Source organism: Grammomys surdaster, unplaced genomic scaffold (genome assembly GCF_004785775.1).
Source record: "Grammomys surdaster isolate TR1022 unplaced genomic scaffold, NIH_TR_1.0 135, whole genome shotgun sequence".
Classification (NCBI taxonomy): Eukaryota; Metazoa; Chordata; class Mammalia; order Rodentia; family Muridae; genus Grammomys; species Grammomys surdaster.
The window spans coordinates 5436511-5459752 of NW_021604593.1; the positions used below are offsets into that span (position 1 = coordinate 5436511).

Consider the following 23242-nt stretch of genomic DNA (forward strand, 5'->3'; position numbering starts at 1 on the left):
CACCTCTCTAGTTTGAATCACTCTGGTACAGATTATGTAGCTCGGTCTAACCTCAAATTTAACTCACTCTTCCTGCATCCCTTAGGTGCTCTGGTTGCATGGGCATGCCGCTGCACTGATTTTGTTTTGTTTGTTTTGGTTTGGTTTGGTTCTAGCCAGGCTCACATGGGACTCTCGATCCTTCTGCCTCCATTTCCTGAGTGCTAGGATTACGGGTCTTATCACAATTTGGCTTTGGTAGTTAAAAAACAAACAAACAAAACAAAACAACCCCCCAAACCTAATGGTTTCCAATAACCTTCAGTAACTCCCCCAGTTAGGTTTTTAATTTCCTGACATCATGTTTAAATATAAAGAAAATGGAATTTGCTGCTGCCTATATGAAAATAGTTGAGGGGAGGTGGCTCATGACTATAATCTCAGAATAGGGAGTCTGAGGGTAACCAGTTTGAAGCCAGCCTGGCTTTGTAGTGAGTTTAGGCTAACACACCTAAACTGTGAGCCTGTCTTAAAGAAACAGAAATAGGGACTGGGGAGATGGCGCAGTGGTTAAGAGCACATACTAACCTTGCATAGGTCTTGGTTTTGCTTCCCAGCCCCCACATGGTGGCTCAAAACTACCGGTAACTCCATGTACTAGGTAACTCCATGTACTAGGTAACTCCATGTAGTAGGTAACTCCATGTACTAGGTATCCTACCTCTTCTTGTGACCTCTACAGGCACTGCATTTATGTGGTGCACTGTCAAGCATGCATGCAGAATATTCATACACATAAAATAAGAGTAAGTCTTTAAACAAAACCAAGGAAACCCCAGAAGGGTTGTGAATCAAGCTGACGGGTAGGTGTGCTTGCCTAGCAAGTGCGGGGCTGAGGGGTTGGTCTCCAGCACAAAAACTAATAGAGCTCATCTAGCACAGTGGCGCTTTTAACTTACTATTATCATTGTGTGTGTCGGTTACATGTGTGTTGGTGCGCACATATAGAGGTGAGGGGTTTCCCTGTACCTCTATGGGTCTCAGGGATTATTAACTCATGTTGTCAGGCAACATGTTAGCAAGTACTTCATGTGCTGAGCCATCTCAGTAACCTAAAATGATTTATTTTTAGTCTGTCTGTGTGTTGGGATGGGTATGTACGTGTGTGGTGTGTGTAGTATATGTGCACGTGTGTCTAATTGCATGTACCTGTACATTGAAGCCAGAGGAAGGTGCCCCTCTAGCTCTTTGTTTCCTTGACTCACCCTGGAGTTACAGATGATTGAGAGCCACTTGATATGGGTGGTAGGAACCAAACGTGGGTTCTCTGAAAAACCAGCATACGCTCTGACCATGAGCCATCTCTCTAGTCTCTTTAAAAAACTAAAAGTATTATTTATTGCGGTGGTTTGAATATGCTTGGCCCAGGGAGTGGCACTTTTAGGAAGTATGTCACTGTGGGGGTGAGCTTAGACCCCCTCCTCCTAGCCACCTGGGAGCCAGTCTTCTCCTGGCTGCCTTCTGATCAAGATGTAGAACTCTTGGCTCCTCTAACACCACGACTGCCTACACACTGCCATGCTACTGCCTTCATGATAATAGACTGAACCTCTCGACCTGTTGTCCTTTATAAGAGTTGCCTTGGTCATGGTGTCTCTTCACAGCAACAGAAATCCTAAGACACCTATTTTGTGTGTGTGTGTGTGTGTGTGTGTGTGTGTGTGTGTATGCACACTCCTGTGCATGCTCATGTAACGGTGTGTATGTGGAGGTCAGAGGCCAACTTTTGAGAGCTAGTTCTCTCCTCCACCATGGGTTCCTGGCATTGACCTTATCTGTCTTTATCATGACATGCTATAGCCATACTGGCCTGATTAGATTCTAGTGCTGGGATTACTGATATGTGCCTCAAACTTCGGCTCTGTTGTTTCAATTACCCCCAGTTTATCATCCTTTCTTGGGTGAGACTCAGTTTGCTCTCATATTCCTAGTCCCTTAGGTTACTGATTTATAGACACCTTCTTTTACCAACACTGATCACTTACGGCTGTAAATTTCCCTCTCAGCAGCCTTCTTCATTATTCTATAAGTTTGGCTCTACTGTGCTGTTTTTACTTGATATACTTTCTAATTTCCTTCGGGATTATTATTATTTTTATCAATTAAGAACTAAATTTTCCTGCACTCGCAAAATCTCCAGCTTTACTTGTATTCCTCTTTTCTAGGTTCATTTCATTGTGGTTGATTATACCCCATCTATGATTTCTGCCTTCTTAGGTCTTGAGGGCTGGAGATGTAGCTCTGAGCTAGAGTACCTGTCTGGTGTGATAGTCCATCTTGCTTATCACTTAAAAGGATCTGTGAGATGGTTTGAATGATAATGGCCTCCACGGCCTCATATGTTTGAATGCTTACCCATTGGTGGAAGTGTTTGAGAGGATGAGAAGGATTGGGAGGCGTGGTCTTGTTGGAGGAGGTGTGTCACTGGGGCTGGGCTTTGAGGCTTCAAAAGCCCAAACCAGGCCCAGGCTCTCTCTGTCTCTTTTCCTTTTCCTGTCTCCCAGTCACTCTCTCTTGGTTTGCAGATCAGGGTGTAGCTCTCAGCTATGCTCCAGTGTCATGTGTGCCGCCATATTCCCTATGTCCCTACTATGCCCCCACTATGATGATAATGGAGTCACCATGCCTCTGAAACTATAAGCAAGCCCCCCCCTTTTTTTTTCTTTTTCAAGACAGGGTTTCTCTGTGTAGCCCTGGCTGTCCTGGAACTCACTCTGTAGAACCAGGCTGGCCTCGAACTCAGAGATCCGCCTGCCTCTGCCTCCCAAGTGCTGGGATCAAAGGAGTGCGCCACCACTGCCCGGCTGCAAGCCCACTTTTAATGTTTCCTTCTGTAAGCTGCCTTGGTCATGGTGTCTCTTCACAGCAACAGAACAGTGACTAAGACAGTCTGGAATCACCTAGGAGATAAAGCTCTGGGTATGCCTGTGAGGGAGTTTCCAGAGAGGATTAACTAAGAGGGGACGATCTGCACTCGAAGCAAGTAGCATCATTCATGGAATAGACCAGATGGAAAGAGGTCTGAGGAAAAAAGCAGGGTCACCTGTCTGCTTACCACCAGCAGCTCTTTGGGAGCTTCCAGGCTTTCAGCACCAGATTGTGGTTGCTGAGGTACCAGCTCAGACTGATAGCCATGGGTGGACTACCCAGACCTTCCGTGTAAGCCAATCTAATAAACTCCCTTTTTGTTCCCTCTGAGTGTGCTATGTATGCGGGCTAGATCAGATTGACTTGCAGTATTGTTCAAAGTCTGTATTTTCTTATTGATCTTTAAAATGTTATTGTTAGGTGGCTGTGGTGGCACACATATCTTAGAACTCAGGAGTTTGAACTCTCTGTGAGTTCAAGGTCAGCCATAGTAAATTCTAGGACAGCCAGACCTACATAATGAGACCCTACCTCAAAAAAAAATTATCAATTATTGTGATATTGTATGTATAAGAGACCAACAACAGTCAGAGGAGCACGTGTGTGCGCACACACACACACACACATACACACGCAGGCACACACGCACACACACAGAAAGAGAAAGGGAGGAGTGGGAGAGAGAAACCTGGGCTTTGGTGCGGGGTTTTGAAGCCTCAAAGTCCCATCCCCAGTGACATACTTCTTCCAACAAGGCTACACTTCCAATCTCTATTAAGTAAGGCTACTTCCTAATGACTAAGCATCCAAATCTTTTTTTTTTTTTTTGGTTTTTCGAGACAGGGTTTCTCTGTATAGCCCGGGCTGTCCTGGAACTCACTCTGTAGACCAGGCTGGCCTAAAACTCTTGAACTCAGAAATCCGCCTGCTTCTGCCTCCCAAGTGCTGGGATTAAAGGCGTGCGCCACCACCGCCTTGGCTCAAGCATCCAAATCTAACAGATCCTTTTGAGCTGACAAGGAAGATCAACTACCACAGTAGGCAGATCCTCTACATGGCCAGTGTACATGGGCATTTCAGAGAACAACTTCCAGGGGTTAGTTCTCTCCTTCCACCCTTTCATGTGTTCCAGGGATTAAACACAGGTTGTCAGGTTCACACAGCAAGTAGCTTCAGCTGTTGACCTGCCCCCACGGCTCTTTTGTCTCTCTTATTCACTAACAGGAGAGGAAGACTGCAGTGTGTAAATATGGAAATATGCTTCAATTCTGCCAGTTTTGCTTTGCACATTCTGGAGCTACATGCTATATACAAATACATTTATATGCTGTATGTTCTTGCTGGATTAAACATTTTAATTTACATGTTATATGTATATGCCTGTGTGAGTAGATGCCACACATGTGTGGGTGTCCTCAAAGGCCAGAAGAAAAAGTTGGCTATCTTGGTGCTAGAGTTACATGTGGTTATGACATGCGTCCTGGGTGCTGAACTTGGGTCCTCTGGAAGAATATCAAGTTCTTTTAATCTTTAAGCTGTCATTCTAGACCTAGATTGAACATTTATCAACACAAAATATCCTTCACTTCCTACAACCATTTTCATTTTAAGTCTGTTTTTTAAAAAAGACTCTATTTCTTTATTTTTTATATGTTCTGTTTTTCATGCACACCAGAAAAGGGAATTAGATTCCTTTACACATGGTTGTGAGCCACCACATGGTTGCTGGGAATTGAACTCAGGACCTCTGGAAGATCAGCAGGTGCTCTTAACCACTGAGCCACCTCTTCAGTCCCCTCAAGTCTATTTAACAATATGGGTAGGATCAATCTGGGTGCTCAAAACATACAACAGACGATGAGGAAGTCCTGCTGAGGTAGTCAGCTGGAGTTCCAGACTTGAAATGGCAGAGCCAGAGTGTCTTCTCCGGTGAGGCTTCCAAATAAAGTAATAACAACTAAAAGACAATATAATCAAACCGGGTGTTCACAACTTCTAGCATAAACCAATCACAGAAGTGGAGACGGTCAGCTGGAGCTCTTTCAGCTTTCTCTCCAAGGCTGGCTTCTCTTCCCCCACCCCCACCCTACACTTTAAACATTGTAATTACTTTATTACAATGTAATTATTTTATTACTTCACTACTTTATAGTGAGACAGGGTCTCACTATGTATCTGTAGGTGGCCTGGAACTCACTGAGACCAGGTTGGTATCGAACTCATGGTGATCAGTCTGCTGTGCATCCTGAGTGAGAGGATTAAAGGTGGATACTATCATACCCAGCCCAAAAATTTTATTTAATTTTTGTTATTCTTTTTTTTTCTTTTTGAGTTTTCGAGACAGGGTTTCTCTGTGTAGTCCTGGGTGTCCTGGAACTCACTCTGTAGACCAGGCTGGCCTCGAACTCAGAGATCCGCCTGCCTCTGCCTCCCAAGTGCTGGGATCAAAGGCGTGCGCCACCACTGCCCGGCATTGTTATTTATTCTTGTGTGTGTGTGTGTGTGTGTGTGTGTGTGTGTGTGTGTGAGAGAGAGAGAGAGAGAGAGAGAGAGAGAGAGAGAGAGAGACTCTGTGTGAACATGTGTGTTTTTGGGTGCCTACAGAGACCAAGTTATGGTGGCTGATTCCATTGGAGCTAGAATTACAAGTATTTGTGAGCCAAAAATTTTATTAAGTGAGGTAATTCAGGAAGTGTTCTCTCACGTGTGGTCCCTAGATACAAATCCTCAGATGTGAGTATACGCCATGGGGTAACCACAGAAAGCAGGACCATAGACGAAGTGGGGAGCTTGAGGTAGGAGTAGCAGAATACAGATGATCTAAGTCAGAGACGGAATAATGGAGAATGGGCTCCAACTGGGAGGATGCAGGGAAGTAACCCACAAGGGACAAGGGACAAGTAACATTAAAGACTGATAAAGCATCAAGGAATCCTACTCTATTTAACTGTTTGTTTGTATCCAATGTTTCTTGTAGAGAACCGTCTTAGGGTTTCTACTGCTACAACAACAGCAACAGAACCAAAAAAGCAAGTTGGGGAGGAAAGGGTTTATTTGTTGTGTACTTCCAGATCATAGTTAATCATTAGAGGAAGTCAGGTCAGGAACTTAATAGGGCTGGAACCTGGAGGCAGGAGCTGATGCAGAGGCCATGGAGGGATGTTGCTTATTGGCTTGCTTCATGTAGTTTGCTCAGCTTGTTTTCTTAAAGGACCACTTGTCCAAGGATGGGACCACTCACCATGAGTTGGGCTTTTCCCTACAGATCACTAATTGAGAATGTGTCTTACAGATGGATCTCACGGAGGCATTTCCTCAACTGAGGCTCCTTCCTCTTTGATGACTGTAGCTTGTGTCAGACTGACATACAAAACCAGGCAGTCCATTCTGATACAGGGGATATCCTCAAGCTTTTCTGTAAAAAGGAAACTGAAGATACAATCTGCATTACTGGGACAGTGTCTGCTCTCTACTCAGAAGATTGCTGTTTTTGTATTTGCACAGATAATGTGGTGGTGTGTAGGACCCTGAAGGGCTGCCATGCCCTGGCTGAGACTTTCCATGTTCTGCTGTCTACTAAGTAACATTGTTCGGAGCCAACACCTAGCCAAAAGCAGCTATCATCTTTGCAGCCATCTCGAGCCATATACCCTGACAAGAGACTTGTTTTCAACAGCCCACAACAGCTGAGCACACTCTGATAAACATCTTGTTTTTCTCACATATCTTGTTTTGCTGTTTAGTGCCGCCAGCAGTAAGGTGCACGTGGTCTCCACGATACAAGGCACATGACGTAGTATAAATACCCAGGATAAAAGAGACTTGAAGAGACTTGATCAGACTCCCTGTCTTGTCTCCATTCTTCGAGTCTCCGTCCCCACTCTCTCTCTTGCTAGGCCCTGACCCACGGACCGGAGCAGCAGAACAGGCCATTACAAAGTGACCCCCGAACGTGAGGCAGCTCCGGTGGCTATATAACATTCTGCGGTTTTTCTAAGATCAAAACATCTTGATGTAGGCATGGTGCCAGGAAGGGTATTTACACTTGACATCCCATTGCCCCCCAGTTGAGTTCCTGTTTTTCCTTGAGTTTGTGTTTTTTCTTCTCTGGCTTGGTGTATATATTGAACCTGCTCAGTAAAAGCTTTGGCATTCTCTCATAAAGAATGACCCGAGTCTGTGCCTTCCCCCAGGCCTCCGCTTGAGAGCTCGGTACTGTGGCAGTGCTGGAGTTGTCAGTGGTGCTCATCTTCGCTGGGTCCAAGAGATTCTTGTAGCCCAGCATGGTTGGAGTGCTCTTAATCCCAGCTCCCAGGAGGGAGAGGCAGAAGGATATCTGAGTTTGACATCAGCTTAGTCTATAAAGCAAGTTCTGGGTCAGCCAGGGCTACTGAGAAAGACTTTTGAAAAACCAAAGCAAGCCCCACGGGGGGTTTGTCTCCATTTCCCAATGTTGGAACTAAAACTGTGACCCACAACTGGCTTTTACATGGGTACTGAAAACCTAAACTCAGGTTCTCACGAATCACAACAAACATGTTACTCACCAAGCTGTCTCTTTACCTTCCTTTTTGTTTTGCTGAGATAGCTTTTACTCTATAGCCCAGGCTGGCCTTGTCCTCATTACAATCCTCTTGCCTCAGCCTCCTGAGTGCTGGGATTACAGATGTGATTATGCTTGAATTTTAAATATAACTTTTTCTGTTTTTCCCCTTCCTTCCTCCTTCCCCTCCCTTTTTTTTTGTGGGGGGGGGTTTGAGACAGGATTTCTCTGTATAGCCCTGGCTGTCCTGGAACTCACCCTGTAGACCTTCCCTCCCTTTCTTTGTGGCAGAATCTCACATAGTCCAGACTGGTCTCAAACTTACTATATAGTCAAGGATGACTGAACTTCTGAACCTTTTAATGCCACTGCATTATTAGTGGTATTACAGATGTGCACCAACACAACTGAGTTTACTCAGTGCTGGCAAACACACACAGGCGAAGCTTCCCATGTGCTAGGAAAGAACTCTACCAATGGAGTTTTATCCCATTTCTACTTCTGGTCCACTTTGGATCATGTAGTCCAGGCTGGCCTTTTTTTTTTTTTAACATTTATTTATTTATTTATTTATTTATTTATTTATTTATTTATTTAATGTATATGAGTACAGTGTAGCTGTCTTCAGACACACACCAGAGGAGGGCATTAGATCCCATTACAGATGGTTGTGAACCATCATGTGGTTGCTGGGAATTGAACTCAGGACCTCTGGAAGAGCAGTCAAGTGCTCTTAACCACTGAGCCATCTCTCCAGCCCCCAGGCTGGCTTTAAACTCATGATTCTCCTGCCTGTATGATAGGAGACAATGCTTTCTATCTCGTGATTTGAAAAAGGCAAAGTAAAGAGGCTTTACAAAACATCTTTTAAGTAACTTGAAATAAAAAAGTTTTATTTTCTCTGAATGTTTGCCTCTATGTATGCCTATGTACCATGTGTGTGCCTGGTGCTCAGGGAGGCCAGAGGAGCGTGCCAGATGCCCTGGAACTGGAGTTAGCCTATGTGGGTGATGAAAGTTGAACCTGGGTCCTCTGAAAGAGCGAGAAGTGCTCTTAACTTGGAGGCAGGTCCAGTGACTTGAAAATTTGACTATCCAATTTCTGAGAAGACCAGCTTCAAACTTGTATCAGTTTTGTAAGATAACACCTAAGTGGACTGCAGCATCGTCAGGGGCTCACACATTCAGTACTAGTAGCCTGCTATTTACAAAATGCTGCCTGCATCTTGGTGCTCACCCATCTATGGACCCAAGCTGCAACATACAACATGGTGCTGATGATGACTGGTGACACATAGCCATCACTCTGCCACAGTCACAAAGACAATGTGAGTTTACCAAGCCTGTGAAAAGTGAAATATGGTGGCTCACCTGTGCCTGTTTTCTCAGCACTCTGTAGGCCAAGGCAGGGGACTGGCTATGAGTTCAAGGCTAATCTCGAGTACAGAGTGTCAGCCCAGCCTAGTGAGATCCTGTCTCAGATCCTGTCTCAGAAAACCAATGCGTGCGTGCACACACACACACACACACACACACACACACACACACACACTCATGTTCTGAAGCTCTTGAAAAATAATGATCTAAGGCAAGAGGATAAATAGTTCAAGACCTTAGATGCACAACGAGTCTGAAGTCAGCCTGGGCTGCATGAGATCCTATTTTCCAATAAAATAAACAAAAATCTCTACACAGAAATAAGGACCTACAACTAACATGATAGTGACGAAGACCAAAAGGTTTTCCATTGTAAGCAGGCTCAAGACAATACACATTTCTGTGGCTTCTATTCAGAAGAAGAGTTTTAACAAAAGCAAATACACATATGGGAGAAGAAAGTTTGTAGGCAGATGACATAAACTTACACACAGATAAACTTAATTCCATACAACTATTAGAGAATAACACACTAATCAAATCTTGAGATGAAAATTAATATGTAAATATAAGCTATATAATACTTCTTTTTAGTTATAGTCTAAGTAGACTACTAGGTAGGCTGACCTTGAACTCACAGAAATCCACTTACCTGCCTGCCTCCTGAGTGTTGGGATGAAAGGGATGCGCCACTGTGCCCAGTAAAGTTGTATACTCTTTTCAGTATTAATTTCTTTTTTTTTAAAGTTTATTTATTAATTGATTTACTTCTTTAATGTACATGAGTACACTGCAGCCGTCTTCAGACACAGCAGAAGAGGGCATCGGACCCCACTACAGATGCTTGTGAGCCACCATGTGGTTGCTGTGTACTGAACTCAGGACCTCTGGGAGAGGAGTCAGTGCCCTTAACCACTGAACCATCTCACCAGCCCCTTATTAATTTCTTAATTACATCTCATATACCCTTAACCTGCTCTCTTATTTATTTATTTATTTATTTATTTATTTATTTATTTATTTATTTATTTATGTTTTTCGAGACAGGGTTTCTCTGTGTAGCCCTGGCTGTCCTGGAACTCACTCTGTAGACCAGGCTGGCCTCGAACTCAGAAATCTGCCTGCCTCTGCCTCCCAAGTGCTGGGATTAAAGGCGTGCGCCACCACTGCCTGGCATCTGCTCTCTTTTAAACTCATGGTGTCTATTTTCATTGCTATTTGGTTTTTGCTTTTTAAGACATGGTTTCTCTGTGGAGTGAAATGAACGTAACATTTTCCCTTTTCACTATGTGTGCTGGGGAGTTTTATGTCAATTTGACATAAGTTAAAGTTTGTTTAGAAGAATTTTCACAATTGGCAGTTGTGAGCCAATTGAGAAAACGCTCCTAGCAGCTTGGCCTGTTGGGCATTTTTGGACTGATGGTTGATGTGGGAGGTACCAGCTGACTGAGGACAGCACCATTTCTGGGTAAGTGGTCTTGGGTGCTATAAGAAGGCAGTATGAGCAAGCCGTAAGCAGTACCCCTCCATGGCCTTTGCACCAACTCCCACCTCCAGGTTCCTGCCTTGAGTTCCTGCCCCTTAGTGAGGGACTATTATGTGGAAGTGTAAGCACAATAAACCCCATTCTTCCCAGTTTGCCATCGGTCATCGTGTTTATCACAGTAACAGAAACCAAGACACTAGTTTACTTTTCCAGTTAAGTAACTCAGTTACAACCCCAGTGTTGTAAGACTCTCACCTATGTCTGCACTTCCCACTTCCTAACTCTATGTCTCTAGATCCTTCACACTAGCCCCAGGTGCACTTTCTGCTCTTTCTGTCCCTATGGATGGATCTATCTTTTTAAATGTTGTACTCACATTAGAGTACGTGTGAGAACTTCATTACTTTTTAAAAGTTGTGTGTATAGAGTATGTTCACATAAATGAGAGTGCACTTGGAGGTCAGAGGCACTGATATCCCCTGGACAGGCAGTTGTGAGCCAACTGACATGGGCTCTAGGAATCAAACTTGGGCACTCTGCAAGAACACCACACCCCCCCCCCACATAATATTCTTATTAATTTGGGAGTTTTGTGCAATGCAGCCTGATCATACATGGTTCACATTCTCCCAGGTCTACCTCCCATACCAAGTGCAATTTGTGTTGTTCATATATTCATTGAAGCATAGTCAAACTACCAGTGGCCAGCCTCTTAAAAAAAAAATTGAGTCCATCCCCACACCCCAACTCCGCCAGAAGCCAATGGTGAAGAGCTACACTTCAGCATCTTTGCTTTTTAAAAAACATATTCTCCTCTCACATATGAAACCCTTACCACAGTCCTCTCCCCCCCAAACCCACCTCCCTCTTTCTCAGATAGATCCACTCTCACGGTTTTGTCATTAAGGACTCAATAGCTCTCTGTCTGAACTCTTTCAGTTGCTCTGAAAAATATTATTTAAGCTGGGCAGTGGTGGCGCAGGCCTTTAAATCCCAGCACTTGGGAGGCAGAGGCAGGCGGATTTCTGAGTTCGAGGCCAGCCTGGTCTACAGAGTGAGTTCCAGGACAGCCAGGGCTACACAGAGAAACCCTGTCTGGAAAAACCAAAAAAAGGAAGAAAGAAAAGAAAAAAGAAAACAACTTTGTGGAGTCAGCTCTCTACTTCTGTCTTGGGTTCCTTGGAGTCAAACTCAGGTAGTTGGGTTTGTGAGGCAAACTCAATCATCTCACTGGCCTATAGAGTTTGTTTGTTTGTCATGAGCATGCATGGAGGCCAGCAGAAGCATCTGGTGTCTCTATAGCTCTCTACCTAGTCCTTTGAGGCAGACTTGAGCCTGGCATTTTTCCAATTAGGCCGGCAGTCAGTAAGCCCCAGCAATTCTCTTGTTTCTGCCCCTTACAGCTGGGGTTATGAACATCCAAGGGGTTCCTGGTTTAGCATGCATGTGATGAGATCTTAAAAAAAAAATATTATTTTAGCTAACATGGAAATGCTGAGTGCTGTTCTGCTACCTCACTGCATCTTCCTGCTGTCAGCTGCTGGCATCTTAAGCTCTCCCAAGAACACTAGAAACTCCTACCACTGGACCACCTCTCCATCTAGCCCAAAAACTTCATTGTAAGTATATACTTTTTTGAGAGGGTTTCTTTGTATAGCTGTCTTGGAACTTGCTCTGCAGACGATGCTGGCCTTGAACTCAGAGATCTGCCTGCCTGCCTGCCTGTGCCTCCTGAGGGCTGGGATTAAAGGCACGAACTACCATGTTTTGCATAATATACATTTTTTTTGTTGATTGTTTTGGGAAATGTTTTGGTACATAGTATAGTATATCTTTAAATTCTTTCTACCTCTTGATTCCTAGAAGCTGGCACTGCAGACATCTACTGCCATACCCAACAGAGTAATTTTATTTATTTATTTATTTGTTTATTTATTTATTATTTATTCACTTGGAGTGTTTTACCCGAATGTACATCATGTATCCTATGGTGGTCTCAAGCTTACTGTGTCTTGGAGGGTGACCTAGAACTCCTAACACCTTTGCTTTTATTTCCCATATGTTGGAATTACAGGTACAAGTCATGATAGCTGGCATTAAGGTGATTTCTGATTTGTGTTTTAAGAAACATTTGAGCCGGGCGGTGGTGGCGCACGCCTTTAATCCCAGCACTCGGGAGGCAGAGGCAGGCAGATTTCTGAGTTCGAGGCCAGCCTGGTCTACAGAGTGAGTTCCAGGACAGCCCGGGCTATACAGAGAAACCCTGTCTCGAAAAACCAAAAAAAAAAAAAAAAAAAAAAAAAAAAAAAGAAACATTTGAGTTGGACATGGATAACACCAAGGAATATGCCAAACTGCGTGGAGAAAAGCCCATGAGGCCTCAACCGGATACAAATAGAGGTGGTCCTTCCCAGGGAACAGCACACCAACTGGTCATACAGTGCCAGCCATCTCTGAAAACAAATGGATAACAGTAACATCACATAAACTCAACAGATTACACTGAGGATATATACGCATATTCAAATACATATATGTGGTTGAACATGGTGGTGCACATTGGCAGGCAGATCCAAGTTGAGGCCATTCTGATCTACAGAGCAAGTTCAAGGACAATCAGAAGTACATAGAGAAACTGTGTCGAAAAACCAAGATAATACAGAGTGGAGAATGAAAACAGGAAGGTATCTGATGTGATGCTGATTTCTGTTTACACCTGCACATACACAGGCAAGTGCATGAACACACACACCACTGTGCATGTCCCCTTCCCTAAATAAATACATACACAAACAGAGAAATCAAGACTGGTTATCATACCACAGATTCCTTCAGATTCCTTACAATCCCATGAAGAAAATCTACTCACCTGGGGGTGTCATTCACAACCCCACAGCCTCTGCTGGTATGGCACCACAGTCTACCGAGTTATAGTAGGCTCATCATCATCATCACCATCGTCACCACCACTGTCATCATCGTTGTCATTGTTGAGACACTGTTTCTCTGTGTGGCCTGACTGACCTGGAATTTACTCTGTAGACCAGGCTAGCCTCAAACAGAGATCTGTCTGCCCTTGCCTCCCCAGTGCTGGGATTAATGGTGTGCCTGGCATTATATCAGGCTTACTTAAGACAAACAAGGGTCAACAGACTTTACCACTAAAAACATCATCAGATTACTGGGATAAGTGGAACTCAATGTGGAACAACACTTCTGCCCAGGAGCCGAACACTGTAATTGTAGCAGAGTGAACATCTCAGAAGTGCTTGTTAGAAAGAGGCAAACTGCTCATCTATAAAAACCTCTTCTAGTCCTTTATTAATGTTTGGAGATGCGTGGTACATATGGTTAACAGCATCACACCAGCAGGGAAGTACAGATAACTGAAAAGGATCTCTAGAACAGGATTCCAGAGCAGCTTAGTGTGTCTGCTCTCAACCTCCACAAGAATCCAGCTCTGACACAGGCAGGACAGACGATGTAACAGTATCACTTGGAAATGGTTCTTTTGAAAATAAATGACAAGAATTGATTGCTGGAATCCTTTCCCGTGAGCTGTGGCGGCTCTCTGGGTGCTGCGGCATCACTGTAGAAGGCCAATTTGGGCATTGGATGGTCAAACAGGAGATCTGACTGACTAGGGTAAGAAGAGGTTTTATGTTTAGTCTAGAGAGAACGGATTGTCCAAGTGGATACTTTCAGTCCAGGCTCAGCTCAGGCTGTGCAGGAATCCACCAGATAAATACAGTCTATGGACTGAAAGGCTGAAAACTCAGCGGGCCATGTGTGTCACCAAGAATCTGGAGTCCCTGAAAACTGAGGTGTAATAGGCATGTGCCTGGGGGAAGGAGGACTCGGCACGTCAGTCCAGTTCTGATCCTTCTGTGCCACAAGATCTGCTTCCAAAGTGAATGAAGGAAAGTGTCCTGCATTTCAATGTTCCATTGTCAAGGTAGCAAAGCCCTCTCCCCATGCCCCCGCAGCATCATTCTTCATAAGTTCTGTTTCCAAGTCCTGATTCTTCTGAGTCTACATCTTCTCCTTTCGCTTCAATTTTGACACTTTCTTGACAGTCCCATTCTTGTTGAGGAGCTTCAGGACCCGATCTTTGTGATCCAAAACCTTAAGCATAGAGTCTCTGGCTTCACTGATTTGGTCCATCACTAGTTTACACCTCTGCATGTTCCCCTGAGACAGAAAAAGACACACTGTTACCTGATGTCACCGAGATGAAATGACTTTTAGAGGACTGTTGGCTCAGGGCAGAGGCATGATCAAAGGTGACGAGACTCTCCCTTTCAGTTCTTGGGGAACTCTAGGGAGGCCTGATGGTCCAACTAGAACTAGTTTGTAAGACTATTATTGCTAAGGATGCTGAATGAGTTGGTAAAAGGACAAAGGGAAATCAAGCTGGAAGTGCACTTTGTACCTGCTGACTAGGCCTTCCGGTGTTGGGAGAACTGTCATCAACATTCAGTTACTTTAGTCTTACTTATTTTGTAGACGCTGTGCAACAATACCAAGTGCCTAGACAAACTGAGCTCAGTGATAACACAGTAGAAAGTCTGTTAGAGGAAACTGCTTCTGACTGGATCTGTGCTGGCTCCACATGAGGGAAGCCATGTCTGATACTTTCAACCTGACTAGAAGCCTGTGGCTGGGAAGGTCTTAGGCTCACTGGTAAGATGCACAAATTTTTGCAAACATCCACCATTCTGATGCAACTCAAGAGGTTACTGGGAAAAGATATTAATGTAGAAAGGATACAAATTGGGAAGAAGGGAGTGAGACAAAAAAAGATAAAGAAAAAGAATCTCCAGGTGGCTGGAGAGATTGGTTCAGTAGCTATGAGTGCTTGCTGTTCTTTAGAAGAATCTAAATTTGTTTCTCAGTCATATGTTAGGTGGCTCACAACTGTTTGTAACTCCAGTTCAAGGGATCCAACATCCTCTTCTGGTCTCTGCAGACACCTATATCTACATACACACACACACACACCCTCTAAAAAAATAAAGTAAATAAAAAAATGGCTAAGTACCTCTACTAATGTACACTGAAGCAAATGAGTTTGTACAAAGGCACTTGTAGTGGGGAATGGTATGGTAAAGTTAGAATAAAAGGAAGACAGAAATGTAACTAAAACACAATCTCAAAACTTAATAACAAAATTATTAATAAACAAAATAATCAACAAGCAAACAAAATGCCTGTGGCTAGGGAGGCTGCTGGTAAGAATACATAAAAAAAAAAAAAGATGTGACCAAGGTGACCAAGGACTCTGAAGGAGGAGGACATCAAACCTGTATCAGCTCATTTATTCGGTGCAGATCGTCATCAGTTGCTGCCTTTTTCTTTGGGATAATCCCTTCCTGTAGGTTGGTAAGTCTTTCATAAACGTCGTGTTCTAGATTTGTCTGCAATACACAAGAGGGAAATACTGTGACTTTGGACACTTTTCTGTGCCAATCTGAAGCAAACATGCCACCTGGATACTCTGAGAGCTACTGTAAGAGAACTCTGGTGATAAAGACCTTGCTTACAGGGACTAAGGCACAAATATTAACAAACAATAAAGGAATGAACCAATAAATACTCTATATTATGCTATAATCTGCCATAGATCATATAGTCCATCTTCAAAGATAACTTTGATATACTATACTAAATCCATAATTCACTTGAAAAATAGCTATCATTTTTACAGAAATATAATTTTATATTAATTTAACCCTAGCCAAAATCTAATGGTGTTTTTTCCAAAAGAGCTGCATGTATCACAGGCTGACCTTAAATCTACCAGGCAGCCAAGTAAGCCTCTGAACGGAGCCCACTGGATCACAGACTGTGCTTTCCATCCAGTTTGTATAGTGCTGAGGACCAAACTCAAAGCTCCCTGCATTCTAGATAAGCACCTTACAAGTGGCTACATGGCATTTGTCACCCTTTTCCTTATGCAGTACCTTGCTAGGTAGCTCAGGCTGGCCTCTAACACAAAAGACTTTCCAATCTCAGCTTCAAAAATAAATACTATGATTCTGGTGTGTGGCAGCACTTGTGCTTTGAGACTCAGTAGGAAATGCTCTTGAGATCACTATTACCCATGCTGTGAGGCTATTGTGGCTGCTTTCCCTTCACTCACATGATTAAATTCCTGTCCCAGGGTTGTGGCAATGGGGGACGGGGTTCATGTAAACTCTACCACTGGACAGATGACAGAGGGTACAGTTAATATTCATCAGCCAGGAGAATAGGGTACAGTGCACCTAGGGGGCAACATGGGATGCTCTCAGGGACAGAATGAGTGAGCAGGAGCTGTGGGAGGCAGGCTTTGTAGAAAGGACTCCTGTCTGTTTCCTAAAGCAAGATGGCTCGGGTCTGTGTGTCCTACTAGGAGCTGGTAGCTCATTGAAGTCTGTTCTTGGTAAGAAGCAAAATGTGTGGTGGCTCATGGTAAGGGGGCTGGTTGGCTGTCGAACCTTCTTTGAGAAAGCAGAGTGGTAGGGAGAAGAGGCTCATGGGAAAGTCACTCAAGGCTCTCCTCATTTCCTATGTCCTGACAGACCTAACATTCAAGTTTAACTTCAAGTCTTACACCACAGCACTTTTATATATTTTGGTCTGGGAATCAGAATTCAAATGTAGGCCTGGATAGATGGCTCAGTGAGTAAAGACACTTGCTCCTAAGCAGCATGACCGGAGTTTGATCCCCTAGGACACACATGGTAGGAGAGAACCTACTCCCAAGAGTTGTCCTTTGACTCACCTCTATTAAATAAACAAGTAAACAAACGAGTAATTATAATCACCATGCAATAGATAAAACTTGCTTAACTGTGGGACTATACAGGCCTGTGTGCCTTTATTACCCCACTTCAGGCAGCGCTGAGGATCAAACCCAGGGCCTAGGGTACTGCCGGCAGGCTACCTATTGGGTTACCTTTTTGGCACAACACAACAACCAGCAGAATTGCACTTACCAGCTGTAGTAACTGGGCAGCACAGAGGTGGACTTTCCAGCCTTGTGCACGGCAGGACACTCCTTTCTGGTTAGCTATTTCCTGTAGCATAGCTTTTTTCTCCTCTGGAATCACATACAGAGCAAAGTAAGTAGATTTCATTTGTTATAAAAGCAAAATCATTTGGGTTCAAGTAGCTTAAGTGTCAATATCTTATCAGAATTTCTTTCCTCAAACATCTTCTGTATTAAATCAGGTAGAATAGGAGCCATTAAGAACATGAATAAAGGTTGGAGAGATAGTTCAGTGGTTAAAAAGCACTGACTGTTCTTCCAGAGGTCCTGAGTTCAATTCCCAGCAACCACAAGGTAGTTCACAACCACCTGTAATGGGATCTGATGCCCTCTTATGGTGTGTATGAAGACAGCTACAGTGTATTCATATAAATGAAATAAATAAATCTTAAAAAAAATGCTGTAGTTAGGCTGACCCCTAAACTCTTGACTCTCCTGCCTCTACTTCCTGAGTCCTGGATTGCAGAGGCGTGCAACTCTGCCTGCCTCCCAGTGGTGCTGGGAACTGAACTCAGGCATTGTTGCAGGCTAGGCAAGTAGTCTACTAGCTGAGCTATAGCCTAAACCCAGGCTGGTCCAGAACTTATGAGAAGCCCAGGCTGGCTTCCAACTGATGATCCTTCTCAGCTTCTTGTGCATTGGGATTCCAGGCATGAGCCATCATGTCTTGTCCTTTCACAGGCACTGGTGCATACCTGAAATCCCAATACCTGAAAGGTTGAAGCAGAAGGTCACAAGTTCAAGGCTCGTCTGGGATACAAGCCAGGTGGTGCTTCAAACAATAAAAAAGGCTTAGTTATTATCCAGCAGGCCTCACACATGTTCTGCACCTAACCGTTAGTCTTCATCACCACAGTTGGCACTGAGGCATTTCTCAGTAGGCATCTTCAATGGAAAGCTACTTCTTCCCTTTCTAGATTATATACTTTGAAGGGCTGTGCTCTGAACGGCTACACGATGTGTACCATTTCATCCCTGTGTTCTCTCTTTATTCTTTTCAGTTTTTGTGTGTTTCACTGGTTTTCTTAGCTTGTATCTATAATCATAGACTTGACTCAGCAATCTGGCTAGATGCCCAATGAGAGATATCAGGGACATATGCCATCTGTCACGGTCAGCTAGTCTTTACTTAGCATGGGTTAAAATGTTCCCAGGCTTGACTCTGAACATTTACAGTTACACAATTATTGTGGTATGAGGCTTGTTTTTTTTTCCACTGCTGATCAATACTCTGATCTCTGAGAATTCCACAATATGACTGGCCCTCTGAATGTGGACAAGCTGATATTTGCAAATTAACAATTAAAAAGAAAAACTCTGAGTCTGTACTGTGAGCATGCATAGACTTACTTTTTCTTGTTGTTAGTCCTTAAGTCGTTTATCAACTAGTTATATATTTTTCTTATGGTTTGAATGTGAAATATTCCCTATAGACTCATGTTTGTTTGTTTTCTGAGACAGGGTCCCATGTATTCCAGGCTAGCCTCCAACATACAAATCCATCTATCCCAGCTTCTTAAGCATTGGCAGTGGCGGTGAACACCTACCACACTGGGCTTTATCAGTGCTGGAGACTGAACCCAGTGTGCAGTGCATGCATGCTACACAAGCACTCTGCCAGTCCCCAGCTCTCAGGTCCCACGTGTTTGAACACTTGGTCTCCAGCTAGTGGCACTGTTTTTGGAGGTTGTGGAATCTTGCACATGTACCCAGACCATGGCATGTTATTAACTATGAATGTGGCCTAACAAAAAACTACAAACTTACTTAAAATATTAGATTACTTTTTTTTTGTTTGCTTGGTTTTTCTAGACAGGGTTTCTCTGTGTAGCCCTGGCTGTCCTGGAACTCACTCTGTAGACTAGGCTAGCCTCGAACTCTCAAACTCAGAAATCCGCCTGCCTCTGCCTCCCAAGTGCTGGGATTAAAGGTGTGCGCCACCACTGCCTGGCTTAGATTACTTTTTTAAGAGGTACTCTGATCTTTGACATAAGATACTAAACTGTTCAAATCAGACTCATTGTGAGACCAAGAAAACTACCATATAAGTTTCCAAGTTGAATTTATGGAAACAGAACAGTGTGATCAATTTCTGGAAATGCACAGCTCTCCATGTATTTATTATATTGGAGATGAGTGATACTTAGAAGACCATAAGTAGAAATATTTTCAAAGTTACCAACCATTTTCATTAAATGTGGGCTTATTAAAATGTCATACTAGGGCTAGAGAGACGGTTCAGCAGTTGGGAGCACTGGCTGATCTTCCAGAGGACCCAGGTCCAGTTACATGTGTCCATAACTCCAGTTTCAGGGGATCTGACACCCTTGCACAGACACACGTGCAGGCAAAACACCAATGTACATTTAAAAAAATTTACTAAAGTTCAACAAAACAAAATAACAAGCATTTATGCTGGAGCAGTTTGTCTGTCTGTCTATCTATCTATCTATCTATCTATCTATCTATCTATCTATCTATCTATCCATCCATCCATCCATTTATCTTCCTTTATGCGTATGTACCACATGCATCCCTGGTGTCCACAGAGGCCAGCAGAGGGCACTGGACCCCTGGAACTGTAGTTATCCTGTTATCTTGCAGTTATATTGAGCCACATGTAGGTGCTGAGAACTGAACTAGGTCCAATATAAACGCAATCAGTGCTTTTTCTTTTTTGGTTTTCTGAGACACACAATAATTTAAGCACTGTAGCGTTCTCTGTGGAACAACCCTGTCTGTCCCGGAACTCACTTTGTAGACCAGGCTGGTCTCGAACTCACAGAGATCTACCTGCTTCTGCCTCTCTAGTGCCACCATTAAATGCGTGTGCCACCACAGCTGGCTGCAACCAGTGCTCTTAACCACTGCATCATCTTTCTAGTCTTTCCCCTAGGTCATTCTAAGTGTTCCATATATGTGTTGATAAAAGATCTTTAGGAAAAAAATATAAGTGTATAATTGTTTTAGCATTGTAGAAAGCACATTGCACCTCTGACTATGTTAAACTGCAATACAATTACAGGCTCCTCTCTTGGGGAGAACCAAACAAGTTAATGTATCAGTACTTGGGAAGCTGTTAACACAGAATTAAATAAAACCAAGGCTGCTCCTTATCTACTTCACTGGGATTTCAATAAACACACAGCTTTCTAGGGGCGAAGAATAATGTTCTATTGCTATATTGGGTTTTACATATTTTTGTTGGAAATCAGAGAACTGTGATTCTAATTTTTACTGCAATTACAACATAGCTTATATGTTTATACCATTACATGATCAGTACTAGATGTTTCTGAGGAAACTAACCTTTGACCCGGACGTCACTGTACCTCTGAAAGTGATGATAAGCAGCTTTCCAGGGGTTCCGATAGTGACGAAGCAAAGTAATGGGAGGTCTTGGTCGCACTGGGACGTACCTCACACCTTCCTCATCTGTTCAAAAGAGAAAACAAGAAGACATTAAATGGCCTAGTATAGATCTTAGATAATCCCCAAAGTTCAAGTGCAGTAACAGAGATGCAAGTGACAAACTGAGATGGGCTTCTGACTTAGGGAAAGGTAGGCGACAACTGGCTGGCATTGACTCAGTGCTCTTACCAATATACTCTTTGGGAGGAGACTTGCGTTTCTCAGCCTTTACCAAGAGACTTTTGGCAGTGGACTTCTCATCGTCTGTGCTGTTTGTCTCCATCATATCCCCCTCCTCTGTTGAGATCACATGTTGCTGCTTTCGAGGTTTTTTCCGTGGGGAGGCACCAGGTGGGAGGTCACTTGGAGGCATGGACAGGTTGCTTGCCAGCAAAGCAAGAGATGGAGACACGGTGTTGGTAGCCAGAGGAGGGACTGCTGTTGGGGAGGGATCACACACACCAATGAACACTCTGGAAGGTTTCACTTGATTTCAAGAAGACCAATTATGAAGACAGTCAGAGGGCTAACAGGTATAGAGGTTTCTTACAGGCCTGGCAGTATGTCACATATTCTAACTGGGGCAGGAGCTGTGAACTGCTTCCCATCATTCAGCAGATAAAATGCCTTTGGAGTGAGAAAGTTAACACTAATCTGAACTAGGATGGATCACATAGCTTGGGCTTACAAATCGTAACCTGTTACTTTAAAAAAAAAAAAAAGAGAGATTTATTTATTTACTTTATATGAGTGCTCTGTCTTCACGTGCTCCAGCAGAGGGCATCGGATAGTTGAGTCACCACATAGTTGCTGGGAATTGAACTGAGGACCTCTGGGAGAGCAGTCAGTGCTCCTAACTGCTGAGCCGTCCCTCCAGCCCGTGTCTTCTAACAGTCATATCCTATACCATCACCACTAGTAAACCGCCTCAGTTCTCCTTAGCTTCTTGCTTCATGTCACTCAGCAAAACCCTAAGACGTCAAGTCTGGTTCCCAACTCTTCTGTATACGCACAGATGAATGCAGATAGAGACAACTACCAATGTTACTTAGCCTTGCAAACATGTGTGCTAAAACCATGTTCTCTGGCAGGAATCTTTTACATTTTCTGCCCCTTACACCTCTATCCCCTTCCCCCTTTGCTGTCAGAAGGAAATGACAGCAATATCCCAACTTTCTATCTCCTGTTTGCACGATGGCCAAACATTCTCTCCTTTTCAATTTTTTCAACAAAGGCTGACAGCTTTGGACAATCTCTGAACACTGCTGGATGGACAGCCTACTCTACCCAGACTGAAAGAACTTAAGAAGTGATTTCCTAGAATAAAACCTTTGATTCTCCACAGCTTAAAGAATATCATCAGGACAAAGCCATTTATACCTGCAAACTACTAAAAGACTAATTTATTTATTTCTTCTTTTTAAAGGAGTAGCTGGATTATAGGCAATGCGCCACTGACCAGATGTCTTTGGAAGAATAATTTCTTACATCCATATATCTAACAACAATTGTAATCTTACTTTGTATGTTGTCTTGCGTCACTGTCTTCCTTTTACATCCCCACTTTTACATCCCCATTAGATTCTTCTTAAAACTGTTCTTTGGTGTTTTCCTACACTTATTCATTCAGTTTGTCTGTTCTGTGTACACACACACACACAATATATGTGTGTGTGTGTGTGTGTGTGTGTGTGTGTGTATATATATATATATATATATATATATATATATATATATATATATATATTAAAAACAACACAAAACAGGTCTCACTGTTTAGCCTGGCTGGCTTATACATCACTATATGGACCAGACTAGCTCAAATTTAAGAGATCTTCCTGCCCTTGCCTCTTGACTGCTGGGATTAAGGGCATGCTCCATCATATATGGCTCCATTGTCTTACGCTTTAGTGTTCAGGAATCTCATGGCTGAGAAGCTTTGCTATATTAACCTGGGTTGCAGTTCAGATCAGCAACAGCAATCATGTCTTTGTGGTTAGATGCTCAGACTAGCACTGAATGGGCCTCCATTCTCCAAACTGAAGCTTCTTATTTCTCAAATCAGATGTGTTGAGATTTTCCTCTGGATAGGGAGGGCTTGTGTCCTCCACATCAGCAGCAAAGGCATTAATGAAAATTGATTTTTTTTTGTTTTTTTTGTTTTTTCGAGACAGGGTTTCTCTGTATAGCCCAGGCTGTCCTGGAACTCACTCTGTAGACCAGGCTGGCCTAAAACTCTTGAACTCAGAAATCCGCCTGCTTCTGCCTCCCAAGTGCTGGGATTAAAGGCGTGCGCCACCACCGCCTGGCATGAAAATTGATTTTTGAAGGGGTGGTATTGTGTGCCTTTAATCCCAGCACTTGGGAGGTAGAGGCAGGTGGATTTCAGTGAGTTCTAGGACAGCAGAGCCACATAGTGAGATCCTGTCTCTCTCCAACCAACCAACCAACCAACCAACCAACCAACCAACCAACCAACCAACCAA

The 23242-nt window shown here is 43.4% G+C and overlaps 1 protein-coding gene across 3 annotated transcripts in view; it reads right to left on the reverse strand.

Moving 5' to 3' along the window:
- Positions 1-13603: 13603 nt before the first annotated feature.
- Sap130 (Sin3A associated protein 130) overlaps positions 13604-23242 on the reverse strand; it is a 70894-nt gene continuing 61255 nt past the window's right edge. The window contains exons 17-21 of one of the 3 annotated variants that reach the window (XM_028762738.1): positions 20946-21194; positions 20655-20780; positions 17293-17396; positions 15616-15729; positions 13604-14503 (exon numbers count right to left, since the gene is read on the reverse strand). In XM_028762738.1, the coding sequence (XP_028618571.1) occupies positions 14345-14503; positions 15616-15729; positions 17293-17396; positions 20655-20780; positions 20946-21194 (752 nt within the window). In that variant the 3' untranslated portion in view covers positions 13604-14344. The remainder of the gene's footprint in view (positions 14504-15615; positions 15730-17292; positions 17397-20654; positions 20781-20945; positions 21195-23242) is intronic. The other 2 variants (XM_028762740.1, XM_028762741.1) reach the window with 2 other exon arrangements.